This window comes from Phacochoerus africanus, chromosome 14, assembly GCF_016906955.1.
Source record: "Phacochoerus africanus isolate WHEZ1 chromosome 14, ROS_Pafr_v1, whole genome shotgun sequence".
Classification (NCBI taxonomy): Eukaryota; Metazoa; Chordata; class Mammalia; order Artiodactyla; family Suidae; genus Phacochoerus; species Phacochoerus africanus.
In genome coordinates this window covers 37,662,892-37,678,040 of record NC_062557.1, presented here as the reverse complement: position 1 = coordinate 37,678,040, position 15,149 = coordinate 37,662,892, and the positions used below count along the sequence as shown (strand labels likewise).

Sequence of the window (15,149 nt, the reverse complement as noted above, 5' to 3'; positions counted from 1 at the left end):
TATATTTGGAAACACAGGTCTAAGAAGATGCCCTGAAACTCACCAATCCTGAGCATGATTACTGGCTTCCTGAGGTGGGAGTGGGCTGGCTAATCGAGATACTTGAATCCAAACTGCATCATACAGGTCTTTCTTCCGGGTATGCACAGTACATGGGACAATCAGTGGCATTCCAAAGAGGCTGGGGCGATTCTTCTGAGATGACAGGAAATACAGTTCTGTCCTCATCTGTATGTACAAACAAGACAAGAAAGAGTTGCAATGACAGGCCTCTGATTCCTCCATTTCATTCTAAGGTCGCCAATAACAGGAACCACCGCCATTTTCAAAAGAGTCACTACCACACTTCTCTGTATTTACCATCTTTTATTAGGAAGACGAGAAGGGTTATTCACAGTAAAGCCTTCAAAAGGTAAAGGCATTGCCAATTTCAGAGTTGCTCTCTAACAAACTTGGGTTTTCAGAATTTAAGATTTTCAACCTACATAATTTTCTCTGATACACATTTCTTACATACACTGAATCACATGAAAAACATTTTAAAAATCATATATATATATTTTTTGTTTACCCCCAAAACCATATATATATATATTTTTTGGTCTTTTTGCTATTTCTTTGGGCAGCTCCCGCAGCATATGGAGGTTCCCAGGCTAGGGGTCGAATCGGAGCTGTAGCCCCCGGCCTACGCCAGAGCTACAGCAACGCAGGGTCCGAGCCATATGTGCGACCTACACCACAGATCACGGCAACGCCGGATCGTTAACCCACTGAGCAAGGGCAGGGACCGAACCCGCAACCTCATGGTTCCTAGTCGGATTCGTTAACCACTGAGCCACGACGGGAACTCCCCGAAACCATATTTTCAATTGAATGATAGAATAAAAAGTAATATAAATTTCAGAGTTCCCGTCGTGGCGCAGTGGTTAACGAATCCGACTAGGAACCATGAGGTTTCGGGTTCGGTCCCCGCCCTTGCTCAGTGGGTTAAGGATCCCCCCGTTGCCGTGAGCTGTGGTGTAGGTTGCAGATGCGGCTCGTACCCTGCGTTGCTGTAGCTCTGGCGTAGGCCGGGGGCTACAGTTCCGATTCGACCCCTAGCCTGGGAACCTCCATATGCCGCGGGAGCGGCCCAAGAAATAGCAACAACAACAACAACAACAACAAAAAGACAAAAAAAAAAAGTAATGTAAATTTCAAAAAAAAAAAAAAAGAGTCAGCTTTGAGTATGTTAAAGGAGATTTATTTTACACCATATTTCTTTTTTTTTTAATAATTTTTTTTATTTTCCCACTGTACAGCAAGGGGGTCAGGTTATCCTTACATGTACACATTACAATTACATTTTTTCCCCCACATATTTCTTAACATAGAGATACTGCACAGAATTAGTTTGGAAACGGTGGCTTAAAACAAAAGTTACATTAATGTTATAGAAAAGTTAGTGAGAGCTGCAGGATTACTCAAAAAAGCTGTTGAGCACTTAGACGGTTAATTCCTTGGTCTTTACGTAGCAGAGAAGCTAAGCCAACAACTTATAAACTCACTAGTTTATAAGTGAAAAGACTTCTACATTCTCAAGTATTTTGATTTGCCATTATTCATTTAAGCTTGACTAAATACATAATTTTTAACACCCCCATTTCATGTGTTTGTAGTTGTATCATTACAAGGCCCACAGAAATGTGATAGATTCAGAACAACTATTTTTGGAAAATCAAAAAACTTAGATTAGTTCTTATTCCCTTAAACTTCTACTTTTCTTCCACTTTTAACTCTCAGCAGATGACTTATTTTGACTTATTTTACTAAATGAGATCACTTAAGCAACTATCGCTTTCCTCTCCTCTTCTCAGTGTATCTCTTTTCTAAACACTTTTCATCCTCTCAAGGTAACTTTTCCCAGGGCCCTCAGCCCCACACCTGCTCAGTTCCTTATAGGATAACACTCCCAGCTTCAGTGCACCAGGAATTTTCCTTTCGTCCTCTCCTAGCAACTTCTTCTCTCATCTTAAAAAATTCACTTGACCTAACTGTGCCAAGTTCTTGCTCTATTTCTTCATTTGGTTACACACCTTCCAGTTTTCATTCTTTTTGACACCTCTAGCCCATGGAACCACTTCTTTCTCTATTTCTGAAATTGACCTCTCATTAACTGTGTCAATACGACACTATTATTTCTCCCTTTGTTCCTGCCTGTTACCTTGCCTTATTTCTCTACTTTTTCTATCTTGTAGAAGAGAGTAGAAGAAAAATAAACCACTTTCAAAGTACTTCAATCATGAGATCAAAAGATCTGAAAGAAGGTGGCACTGAAAACGAAGGAAAAATGGTAAATCAAGTAGTATTTTGAAAGAAGAAATTTAAAGGCATAATGATATTTAGGAAAAAAGGGGGAAAAAAACTAACATCCACAGCCTTAAGCCTTTAGCATGGAAGAATGGTGTTGCCATTCCCATAAATAATGGGCAAAGGGAGTTGACTTGGGACAGACAACTTCAGCCATTCCCCAAAGCAGCTGCCAGATCATGAAGGAAACTGGAAAAAGGGGGCTGGTTAAAATGTGAAAATTTAGAGTTGAATTGGGCAATATGGCTTTATGGTCCCAAAATTACAAAAGCCTGCATATAATGATTTAGCGCTTCCCAAACACTTTATGTAACATATACATTGAAGCTAGTTGGTTTCTAAGAAAAGTTTTATAAAAATATACCAGACTTCTTAATATATAATCTGATAATGCTTGCAAAAAAAAGGATGTGGGGGAAATGCATGAATCACTTCAATTATTTTAGTGGATGGGACCAGCTAGAGCTGTGCTTAAATAAAATTCCAAGACACACATATATCCCTTAGTTCTCTAGGATGTCCACGCATACAATCTTGGCTAGAACGTGGTCCACCGTTCTTCCACGCTAAAGGCTTAAGGCTGAGGATATTAGTTTTTTTCCCCCCTTTTCTTCTAAATATCATTATGCCTTTTAATTTCTTCTTTCACATGGTCAGAAAACCATTTTAGGTCAGGAGTTACAAATTCAAAGGAGGGAAAAAGCATATTTCAAAGAATTATAACAAAGCAAATAGCTGTGTAATCACCAGTCAGGCCAAGAAACAATTTAGCCAGCCAGCAGGCCAAAAGCCTTCCTCTTGCTTCCTCCCAAAGGTGACAATTTTTCTGAATTTTACAATAATCACTTCTTTGCTTTTTTAAATAGTTTTATATCCTGTGCATAAACAAACTGTACATTTCATTTTCCTCATCTTTAAAGTTTTTATTTATAAACAGAATCATATGATTTGTATTTGTTTTGTGTCTGGCTTCTTATGTTCATAAGATTCGTTTATGTTGGGTATAATTACAAATGCACTCATTTTCATTATTGTGTAATACTCTATTATACGAATGTGTCTCAACTTCCTAACACGTTCCACTACTAATGGACATTTAATAGTTTAATTTTTTTTTTTTTGTCTTTTTGCCATTTCTTGGGCCGCTCCCGCGGCATATGGAGGTTCCCAGGCTAGGGGTCTAATTGGAGCTGTAGCCGCCAGCCTACGCCAGAGCAACAGCAACGCGGGATCCGAGCTGCGTCTGCGACCTACACCACAGCTCATGGCAACGCTGGATCGTTAACCCACTGAGCAAGGGCAGGGATCGAACCCGCAACCTCATGGTTCCTAGTCGGATTCGTTAACCACTGTGCCACGACGGGAACTCCCCAATAGTTTAATTTTAATCATAAAAACACAAAATGGAATAGTGGAATGACTTATCTTTAACTAGAAAACTATTTTGCAAAGTAATTGTATGGGAATTCTTATTGTGGCGCAGTGGAAACGAATCCAACTAGGAACCATGAGGTTGCGGGTTCGATCCCTGGCCTCACTCAGTGGGTTAAGGATCTGGCCTTGCCCTGAGCTATGGTGTAGGTTGCAGACATAGCTTGGATCCCATGTTGCTGTGGCTGTTGTGTAGGCCAGCAGCTGTAGCTCCGACTTGACCCCTATCCTGGGGACCTCCATATGGCTCAGGTGCAGCCCCAAAAAGACAAAAAAAAAAAAAAAAAAAAGACAAAGTAGCTGTATGAATCTATACTCTTATCAGCAGTGTGTGAGAGTTCCTGTTACTCAATTATCCTTACCAACATTGTCGATCTGTTTTAACCACAGCTATTCTGATGGGAGTGCAGTGATCTCACAATGTGGTTTTAATTTGCATTTCCCTGATTAGTCGTGTGGCTGATCACTTTTTCATAGGGTTATTGGCTATTTGGATATTCTTTTTGTGATGTGTCTATTTAATTACTGACCATTTTTTATTGAATTGTTTTTCCTTCACGACTTACAGTTCTTTATATTTCCCAGACTGAGCCTTTTTGTTGGTTATATGAGTTGCAGACATCTACGCAAGGCTTGCCTTTTACTTGTCTTAATTCTGTTTTTTGATGAAACTGAAGTGCATAATTTTAATGGTATCCAATTTATCAATCTTTTCCTTTATGGTTGCTTCTGTGTCCTATTTAAGGCTTCTTTTCCTAAACGAAGGTCATGAGCATTTTCACCTTTATTATTGTCCAGGGGCTGTTTTTATTGTTCTGCTTTCATATTTAATTCTACAATCCACCTAGAATTGACTTTTGTGTGTTAAGAAGTAGGTATCAAGTTTCACATGGATATCCAATTATCCCAGCACCATTACCCAAGAAAATTATTTTTCACTGCTCTGTAATGCCATCTTTGTTATAAATCAAGTGTTCAGACGTGTCAACATGTTTCTGGGCTATTTTATTCTATATTTGTATATTTGTCTTTTCTCACACCAGTATCACAGTGTCTCAAGTTCATTGCTTTTTATTTTTTTTGGCTTTTGGCTGCACCTGCAGCATATGGAAGTTCTCAGGCCAAGGACTGAATCCAAGCCACATCTTCAACCTATGCCACAGCTGCAGCAACACAGATCCTTAACCTACTGTGCTAGGCTGGGGGTTGAGCCAGCAACACCACAGAGACAAGTCAGACGATCAACCCACTGTACAATAGTGGAAAGTCCTCAAGTTCACTTCTTTTTTTTGTTTGTTTGTTTTTGTCTTTTTGCTTTTCTTTGGGCCGCTCCCGCGGCATATGGAGGTTCCCAGGCTAGGGGTCCAAAGGAGCTGCAGCCGCCAGTCTCCGCCAGAGCCACAGCAACTCGGGATCCGAGCTGCGTCTGCAACCTACACCACAACTCACGGCAACACCAGATCCTTAACCCACTGAGCAAGGGCAGGGACCGAACCCGAAACCTCATGGTTCCTAGTCGGATTCGTTAACCACTGCACCACGACGGGTACTCCCAAGTTCACTTCTTTTTAGAATCATAATATCTGGAGAGTTCCCTCTGTGGCTCAGTGGAAACAAACCTGACTAGCATTCATGAGGATGTGGGTTTGACGTGTGACCTCACTCAGTGGGTTAAGGAACGGACATTGCTGTGAGCTGCAGTGTAGGCTGCAGACATGGCTGGGATCTGGTGTTGCTGTGGCCGAGGCATAGGCCAGCAGCTGTAGCTCTGATTAGACCCCTGGCCTGGGAACTTCTATATGCCATAGGTGTGGCCATAAAAAGCAAAAATAAATAAATAAATAAGTAAATAAAAATAAAGAAAGAAAAGCATGATGCCTGGTAGTTGAATTCCTCATGCTTTGTTCCTCAAGGCTGTCCTGTTATTTTAGTGCTTTGTACTTCTATATATTAGAATCAGCTAATCAAGTTATACACACACAAGCATACACATACACAGTTTACATTTTCATTGGGATTATGCACTGAATCTGTGTAGATCAGTTTGTAGAAAAATGACATTTTTGAAATATTGAGTTTTCTTTTTTTGGCCACACCCACAGCATATGGAACTTCCCAGGCCAGGGGTTGAATTGGAGCTGCAGCTGCCAGGCCACAGCAACATGGGATCCAAGCTGCATCTGTGACCATAGCTCATGACAATGCTGGGTCCTAAACCTATTGAGTGAGGCCAGGGATCAAACTACATCCTCATGGATACTAATTGGGTTAGTATCCGCTGAGCCACAATGGGAACTCCTGAAACAGTGAGTTTTCTTTTTTTTGGGCCACATCTGAGGCAAGTAGAAGTTCACAGCCAGGGACTAAACTCACACCACTGAAATGACCTGAACCATAGCAGTGACAACAATGGATCCTTAACCCACGAGGTAACCAAGGAACTCTGAAATAACGAGTTTTCTAATCCATTAACACAGTCTATTCCTTCAAACCTTTGAGTTTCACTTAATTCTAGCAACAGTATTTTACTGTTTTCTATCTAGATAAAGGCACGTTTTTTGTAAAGTTTATTTCCGGGTATTTAATTTTTTGGATACTAAGATAAATGACATCTGTAGTGAACTGGATGGTGGTTCCCAAAAAGGATATGTCCACATTCTAACCCCCAGAATGTATGAGTGTGACATTATTTTAAAAAAGAGTTTCTGTATATGTAATTGAGTTGAGATCATCCTGGATTATGTGGATGGCCACTAAATCCAATGACAACTGTTTTCTTTTTCTTTTTCAGGCAGTACCTGTGGCATGGCTGGGGTTGAACTGGAGCCACAGCGACAGGCCTACACTGCAGCCACAGCAATGCAGGATCCAAGCTGCATCAGTGACCTACATCGCAGCTCGTGGTAATGCCAGATCCTTAACCCACTGAGTGAGGCCAGGGATTGAACCCTCATCTTCATGGATACTAGCTGGCTTCTTAACCCACCAAGCCACAATGGGAACTACATGACAATTGCTCTTATCAGTGAAAGGCAGAGGGAGAAGGAGAAGAAGGTCATGTGAAGACAGGTGCAGAGACTGGAATTATGCAGCCACAAGCTAAGGAATGCCTGCAGAAGGTGGAAGAGGCAAGGATTCTCTCCTAAAACCTTTGTAGAAGATACAATCCTGTTGATGTCTTGATTTCAGACTTCTGGCTTTCAGAACTATGACAGAATTAATTTCTGTTGTTTTAAGACACCCAATTGGTGGTAATATATTGCAGCAATCCTAGGAAACAACTAGTCCTGCCCAGGAATCTTCTTGTTTTTCCCTTTCAAACAAACAAATATCTTCTTTAAAGGCACTGCATGTATATGGCAGAGAAGCTGTATATGCCTACAAGGACAGATAAGAGTCACAAACTTTTTAAAGAAAGTAGCAGTCAGATGCACCAGCTGTCCTGTTGCTGCTTAATATAGGAATCAGGAATGTCATTTCATAGTAGGCGATCATGTGTAATACTAAATCTTGGCTCCAGTCACTTAGAATAGCATATATAACACATTGAAAGTGCACACAATGAAGACACTGCAAAGACAGAAAATGGCAATGTTTCATGAATAACAAGATCAGCAGTAACTTGCCTAACATTAAACTAACCATTTTTCGGTGGACTGCAATGATGTAGCCTGTAAAGGAATTGTCAGGAAGAGATGGCATGTGGCCATTCACCATTCCATTTGTGAAGTTCTTCTCAGTTCCACATGGCACAACAGTGTTTGGCATTCCATTGGGAATGAATATTGGTCGAGGCAGATGGTCCCCATTGGTGGTTAGAGTGAACATTCCATTTGTAGATGGGGAGGAGGAGAACTCTACAAATTTGAAGAGAAGCATAGCATCATAAGTCTGTGGTTCCTTTATCTTTGCTCTTTTCTCAAATACCATTGGGACCCAGACCACTCTGATAGTCTCTCATAACAGAGAACAGGGAGAAATCACAGGTCAAATAATATTTCTGGATTAACTGGAAGATTTTAATTTCAGATTTGACTTCTATAACTCACATTTCTGAGTTAAATGACAAAGCAAGAATAACTGCTGCAGGACTTCCCGTTGTGGCTCAGTGGTTAATGAATCCAACTAGGAACCATGAGGTTGCAGGTTTGGTCCCTGGCCTTGCTCAGTGGGTTAAGGATCTGGCGCTGCCGGGAGCTGTGGTGTAGGTTGCAGACACGACTCAGATCCCGTGTTGCTGTGGCTGCGGTGTAGGCCAGTGACTACAGCTCCGATTCAACCCCTAGCCTGGGAACCTCCGTATGCGGTGGGAGCGATTCTAGAAAAAGAAAAGACAAAACAAAAAAAAAAGAAAAAAAGAAAAAGAAAAAGAATAACTGCTGCAAAGAGTAAGTAGAATTTTCGTAACAATCTTTATCAGTACCACGTTGTGAAACAAAAATAGCTCTGCTTTTCTTTTTCTGCTCCTCTAAAAAATTCATTTTTCCATACCTCTAAAAATATTCTAAGACAGTAGTCCCTAGCCAGATGTTGGTTATTTTAAAAAAACTGTGTTTTTTGGCTGTGCCTGTGGCATGCAGAAATTCCTAGGTCAGGGATCAAACCAGTACCATAGGAGTGACAATGCCAGATCCTTAACCTGCTAGGCCACCAGGGAACTCCTAATTTTTTAAAAAGACTATTTTTTTAAAATTATTTTTTATTTTTTTGTCTTTTTGTTTTTTGAGGGCCGCACCCACGACATATGGAGATTCCCAGGCTAGGGGTCTAATTGGAGCTGTAGCCACTGGCCTACACCACAGCCACAGCAACGCCAGATCTGAGCCGCATGTTCGATCTACACCACAGCTCAGGGCAATGCTGGATCCTTAACCCACTGAGCGAGGCCAGGGATCAAACCTGCAACCTCATGGCTCCTAGTTGGAATCGTTTCCACTGAGCCACAACAGGAACTCCAAAAGACTATTTTTTAGAGTAGATTTTAGATTCAGAGCAAAGAAAGAGCAAGGTGTCAATTTCCCATCTGCTGCTTTCCCTCACACCTGCACAGCCTTCCCCATCAGCAACACCTTCCCACCAGAGTGAGACATTTGTTACAAGAAAGATGTTGCTTTTTATTTATTTAGTTAGTTAGTCTTTTTGAGGGCTGTACCCACATATGGAGGTTCCCAGGCTAGAGGTCTAATCAGATCTGCAGCTGCCTGGTCTATGCCACAGCCACAGCAATGCGGGATCCAAGCCGCATCTGCAGCCTACACCACAGCTTGCAGCAACGCTGGATCCCCAACCTACTGAGTGAGGCCAGGGATCGAACCCGCAACCTCATCGTTCCTAGTCAGATCTGTTAACCACTGAGCCATGACGGGAACTCCGAGAGGTTGCTTTTTAAATTAAAATTAAATTGAAAGTATATTTTCTCAGTTTCACTAGCCACAATTCAAGTGCTAAACGGTCCATGTGACTAGTGGATACTGTACTGCATGGCAAAGATAACAGAAATTTTTCATCATTGCAGAGAGTTCTATTGGACAGTGATGATATAAATACTAAAGCAATAGTATTTATCATCCACCAACTCATCATTAGTACTATCTAATGAGTGTCAATGAGAGGAGCCTCATTCTCTTTGAAGCGCTTTATAGTTAGAGAATGAACCTAATTACCAATAGTATAAAGATAAATAATACCAGATAAACGGATTCTTTTTTTTTGGTCATATTTATTGTTTTGTTTTCTGATAGTACATTCTTCTCATAACATGCCTTACCATGTTAGTATTAGTAAAAAAGTTAAAAGAAATTTGCATTCCAATGGTATATTTAGCTGGTAGCTACCTAATTTAGTCACTCAGGATCTCTGAATTTCAGATTCCCCATTTACAAAATGAGGCATTTGAAATAAATGATCACCAAGGTTTTCTTCAAGCTCCAAAATTCTTTTGCTCTAATATTTTCAGCCTAAACAAATATAAAAAGGATGACAACTTTTAGATCACTACACAAAGTTGAAATCATAAAAAGGAGCTCTAGCTCTGTCTTACCTGTCTGTACTGGACTAGAAGCTGAAATTGGAGATCCAGGGATGGGAATTTCAAATGCACACAAAAATCCACTCACTGAGAGTCGTACTTTCTGGTTGTCCTGAGGGAAATTCTATGGAAAAAAAGGAAAAATGAGAAGGGGGAGATGTTTTAGATAAAAAGGAGAATCATCCTCTGATATATATGAAGGAAATGCCTTAGATGCCTTCTCTAATGAAACAAACAAGATGTCTGAATAATTTTCCTAAAATAACTAAAAGATGAAAGCTTCATAAACTAAATGAAAACTAACCTTACTGACAAAATGATTATCCCCTTCTATAGGAAGGCTGTTGTGTATAACTGATTTCTTAAGTTTGATCCTTCATTTTAAGAATCTAAACCCCAAATCCCACAGAGATCTCATTTCTGCATTACATTTGAAAAATGTCAAAGAGGTGGGTTTTTTTCCAGAAATCTCAAAGATAACTATAAATAATACCAATGAAAGGAGCTCAACTTAGGGTAGGCTATATATTTATTAAATTGCTTGTTTCTTTTGGCATGTAGGAAGAACGTGATTCGTGTCACTTTGTCTTTACTCTCTAATTTCCTAGTGTGTTGAAAGGCCAGATACATACATTCACAAAGAAGTACTAAAAGCACGCATTCATAAATACATAAAATACTTTTTTTTGTTTTTTTTGCCATTTCTAGGGCTGCTCCCTCGGCATATGGGGGTTCCCAGGCTAGGGGTCTAATCAGAGCTGTAGCCGCCGGCCTACGCCAGAGCCACAGCAACGCAGGATCCGAGCCGTGTCTACGACCTACACCACAGCTCACGGCAACGTGGGATCCTTAACCCACTGAGCAAGGCCAGGGATCGAACCTGCAACCTCATGGTTCCTAGTTGGATTCGTTAACCACTGCGCCACAACAGGAACTCCTATTTCCCGTCTTAAAAAAAAAAAAAAATCACCATCATTATTAATCTTTTACTCTGGTGGACAACCCTTTTAAAGTTTCTTCTAGTTTTAAAAATGAAAATTTTTTAGTAATAAAAAAATAAAATAAAAATGACAATTCTTTTTCCAGTTTTTGTTGTATTTTACCATCTCTCTTGGTCATTTAACATAATAATTAATTGAGAAAACTGATCTTCAAAGGATGGAATCAAGGGTTTCCTAGAGAGAACAGTTAATATCACCTTTATATTAGAACCATGTACTTCTGCAAGGAGGATTTGTTCTGATTTAAGTCCACAGAGATCGCTCAGCTGTTTTTTTAAACCTGTGTACTTTTCATCCATATTCAGTCTTAGTCCATATCGTACAGGGGTAGTACCATCCAACTTAATAACTAGTAAAGAGAAAAGATCTTTTATCAGTAAAATCAAGTTTCATTGAAAGTTTTACACTCTATGAGTGTGTATAATTTGGAAGTAACAAAAATTTCAGTCTAGAATTTATACTGTATATGTAAACACTATAACTAATGGTATTATGAATAATATTGAATGAAACCACTATCTTTTGAATATTCATCTGATACAGAAGTGTGAGTGGCTTTGCAAGATTTTATTTTATTTTTTTAGGGCCGCACCTGTGGCATATGGAAGTTCCCAGGCTAGGAGTTGAATTGGAGCTGCAGCTGCAGGCCTATGCCACAGTGGTAGCAACACGAGATCCCAGCCGCATCTGCGGCCTACATAGTGGTTCAGAGCAATGCCGGATCCTTTAACCCACTAAGTGAGGCAAGGGATCAAATCTGCATCCTCATGAACATCACTCTGATTCTTAATCTGATAAGCCACAACAGGAACTCCTTCAAGATTTTTTTTTGTCTTTTTAGGGCTGCACCTGCAGCATATGGAGGTTCCCAGGCTAGGGTCTACAGAGCTGTTGCTGCCGGCCTACGTCAGGACCACTGCAACGCCAGATCCAAGCTGCATCTGCAACCCATACCATAGCTCACGGCAACGCCAGATCCTTAACCCACTGAGCAAGGCCAGGGATCAAACCTGTAACCTCATGGTTCCTAGTCAGATTAGTTTCCACTGTGCCTTGACAGACACTCCTGCAAGATTTTAAAGAAAACTTCTGCTATGTTTGAAACTAATAGAGGACTCAATGGGCACAAAAATAAACCCATGTTCCAAGTCTTTCAAACTTTAAATCATGCCTGAAATTAGATTGCTAAATTATAACATGCTGACTGCCAACCTTTACAAGAACACACTGTAAGCAAATGACTATACTTACAAATTCAGGATGCCTGAATAAAGCCAAAAGACAATGGAATAAAACAATTTTTTTGGAACCTTTGACTTACCTGTTATCTCTAAGTGCATATAGCTGTCCATTGGTAGTGGCAAAGACAAAAAATTGAAAGGGTCAAATCGGACACTTATATGTCCACATGTTTTGCATTTGACTTGGGACCTTAGCTGCCCATGGAACAAATCCACAACAATTGATTTGTTTCTCCTCAGATGGTTGTCCCATGCCTACCAAGAAAAAAGATGAGAGAATATTTTTATCCCCCTGAATTCAAAAGGTAAATATTTCTCCACAAATTCAAAGAAAATGGTTAAATATATTAGATTTTTCTTTTCTTTTTTTTTTTTGCCGCACCTATAGCATGTGTAAGTTTCTAGGCCAGGGAGAGAACCCATGGTGCTGCAGTGACAATGCCCGATCCTTAACCCACTGCACCACCAGAGAACTCCTCAATAATACTATATTTAAATGTCAAGAATAGAATCCTTAATCTTCACTTAAAGAGTAAAAGCTTTCTGCCTACAAATTTTCACGTCAGATATGTAATTTAAAATGTATTGCCTACTGAGATAGTAAAGAAAACTAGTATTTGAATAAAATGTGATTCTTTCTGCTCTGCCTATACCATATTAAATTCAGATGGAAAATCCTATTTTTTTCCTTCGCTCTTGATGCTAGCAATGATGAGTATTAAAGTTCTTTGTCCATTAAAAAGCAGGTAAGACATGCCTATTGGTCACTATACACATTACTTTAGCAATCATTGGGACTCCTAAAGTTCTACTGAATGATTATTCCTACATCCTCTCTCCAGAATTTACAAAGTGAAAAGGAAACATTTTTCTATAGTCATTAAAGATGCTTTGTGTTGGCCTTATTGCACAAGAAGTAAGTGGAGAAATACAAATTCCTTCATTCTCACAGTACAATTCTGAGCACAGAATAGTTTAGTTAAGCATTTAAGATGGGCAACAGACATTTGTGGTCAGAACATTATCTACGGTTTACATGAGAAACTCAAAACCGACAAACCTCTGCAGCTACTTCCCAGTCTGGTCGTCCATCACTGTCCTTCAGTTCCACATAGGGCTTCTCATGGACTCTGTTGAGATCTTCATGAAGACCATCCAAGAGAAAAGCCAGAAGTTCTTGGGAGTCTTGTTGCTGGAATCCATTAAACCTGGGAGCATATTTTGCTATGGTCCACTATAAATAAAAGAGGAATCAAACTCATCATGTTCTAGCTCATAAAATTTATAAGGAACATGCCCATAACTCAATCAGAGGCTTGGAAGAAGGTAAATAGTATAGCATTTAGAATGTCTCTATTCCAGCAAATCTATTTTGGATAATTATAAAATCTTTTGACTCTTAATCCCAAATGATGACCTCTCCCAATGAAGAAAAAAAAAAAGTCGCATAGGCAATACTGTGTCCTAGCTTAGTATCATGTAGGCAAATAGTTCTTTAGGTACACGGATGCTATTTAAGACAGATAAGACGGAAATATTAAAATTGTGTTTGCTCACATTGGAAGATTCCCTGTTGCAATGTTTTCTTTTACAGTTTTCTGGTCTTGTTGTATCCTAGTTTTATTATTAGAAGCAGAACAGCCTCATATTTAACTATGAAGACTTACTAACTAGCTTGCAACCTTGGACAATCTATTTAACTGCTATGAGCCTTAGTTTCCTGAGCCATAAAATGGGAATAATAGCATTACTTTATATTATAGGGCCATTTAGAATATTAAATGAGTTAATAAACACAAAATTATTAGGCTGGTAAGTGCTAAGTAGCCAAATTTTTAGCAATTAGGAGTATTTCTAACCTAAAGAGCTTTTGCCTTGCTTTTAAAGATAAAAAACGATCTTAACTAAAATTCACTATGGATGATATTAATGTTAAAATTGTGTCCATTAATTACATTCTTTCTTTATGCTGTTTTTTTTTTAAACTCTACAAAGGGAACTAATTATCTTAGCAGTGTTAAAAATGTACTGAGTATCATTAATTAGACGCAAGTCTATTTAGCAGGTAGAATACTGCTAATAGGGAAGGACTAAAAGAGATAGGTTTCCTGTATAAACAAGTGCGATACTTGATAGATTAGTAAGATGAGTAACATCACAAAGAGACTGTACTTTTGATCTTTTTCTATTCACTACTTCCATAGCAGCATTTTGAAAGTACATGAGCACGTGAAAGTATCTAGCATCCAGTTTATGAGCCTTGTGAAGGACCCATAAACATAAAATTAAACTAAAAGGCTAAATATAAAAAACAGGTAGAGAAAAATATTTACTTAAACAACTGGTTAGGACTTAAATACCTTTATATTATTTTAACATGCTTACCCGAAGCTTTAATGGGGCAACATTCTTCTGAGTTCCACTCCAAAGTTCTTGTACTAAATCCCCATAACATTTGGCCATATGCCCCTTCATACCAATGGGATTTGTCCTAGAAGTTTAAGAGAAAAACTCGTTGCCAAAGATTCTTGTAGGTCACAATTGTACTGAAATGCCTGGCATTTGTTTTCTTACCTCAAAATAAGAGACATAACACTCTATCCTTACTTCATGCTAAATAGGGAAAATAAGCTGAAGGCTTTTCTCCTTCAGTGTAAAGACAGAGGAGATTTAGGTAATATTAAGTTCACATCAAAGTTATAAAAGTTAAGAAGCCAATGACTTATGGAAGATTACCTGTTGAGTTCATAAAGATGTCTCCCTGAGATAAAATACTGCGTCAGTGGCTGTGTGTTACTAACACACTGGATGCTTGAGTTCATGAAGCATGTGTTTCCCAGGTTACTCAGACCCGTGGCTCCCTTTTCTGTTGGAACTGGAACAAACAACATGAGAACTGAAGGCTCGCTATGGGAAGATGTCACAGATCAAACAGTTATTTGTATTCAATGCTCTGATTTTTGTAACTCTTTTACTTGGTTAAGTGGAGATATTATTTCTCTATCTGGTCTTAAAGTGCTAAAGTAGAGGTTTTTCATGGAGCATCACTGGCAGTCATGATAATCTATGTTCATGTGTAATCTAGACGCATCAGTGATT

General features: G+C 39.3%; 1 protein-coding gene across 2 annotated transcripts in view; it reads right to left on the bottom strand.

Moving 5' to 3' along the window:
• USP32 (ubiquitin specific peptidase 32) overlaps positions 1-15,149 on the bottom strand; it is a 216,698-nt gene that overhangs the window by 21,327 nt on the left and 180,222 nt on the right. For both annotated transcript variants that reach the window (XM_047759224.1, XM_047759225.1), the window contains exons 20-27: positions 14,787-14,925; positions 14,436-14,541; positions 13,111-13,284; positions 12,131-12,305; positions 11,007-11,158; positions 9,821-9,932; positions 7,423-7,637; positions 44-228 (exon numbers count right to left, since the gene is read on the bottom strand). In XM_047759224.1, coding sequence (XP_047615180.1) covers positions 44-228; positions 7,423-7,637; positions 9,821-9,932; positions 11,007-11,158; positions 12,131-12,305; positions 13,111-13,284; positions 14,436-14,541; positions 14,787-14,925 — 1,258 coding nt within the window. The remainder of the gene's footprint in view (positions 1-43; positions 229-7,422; positions 7,638-9,820; positions 9,933-11,006; positions 11,159-12,130; positions 12,306-13,110; positions 13,285-14,435; positions 14,542-14,786; positions 14,926-15,149) is intronic.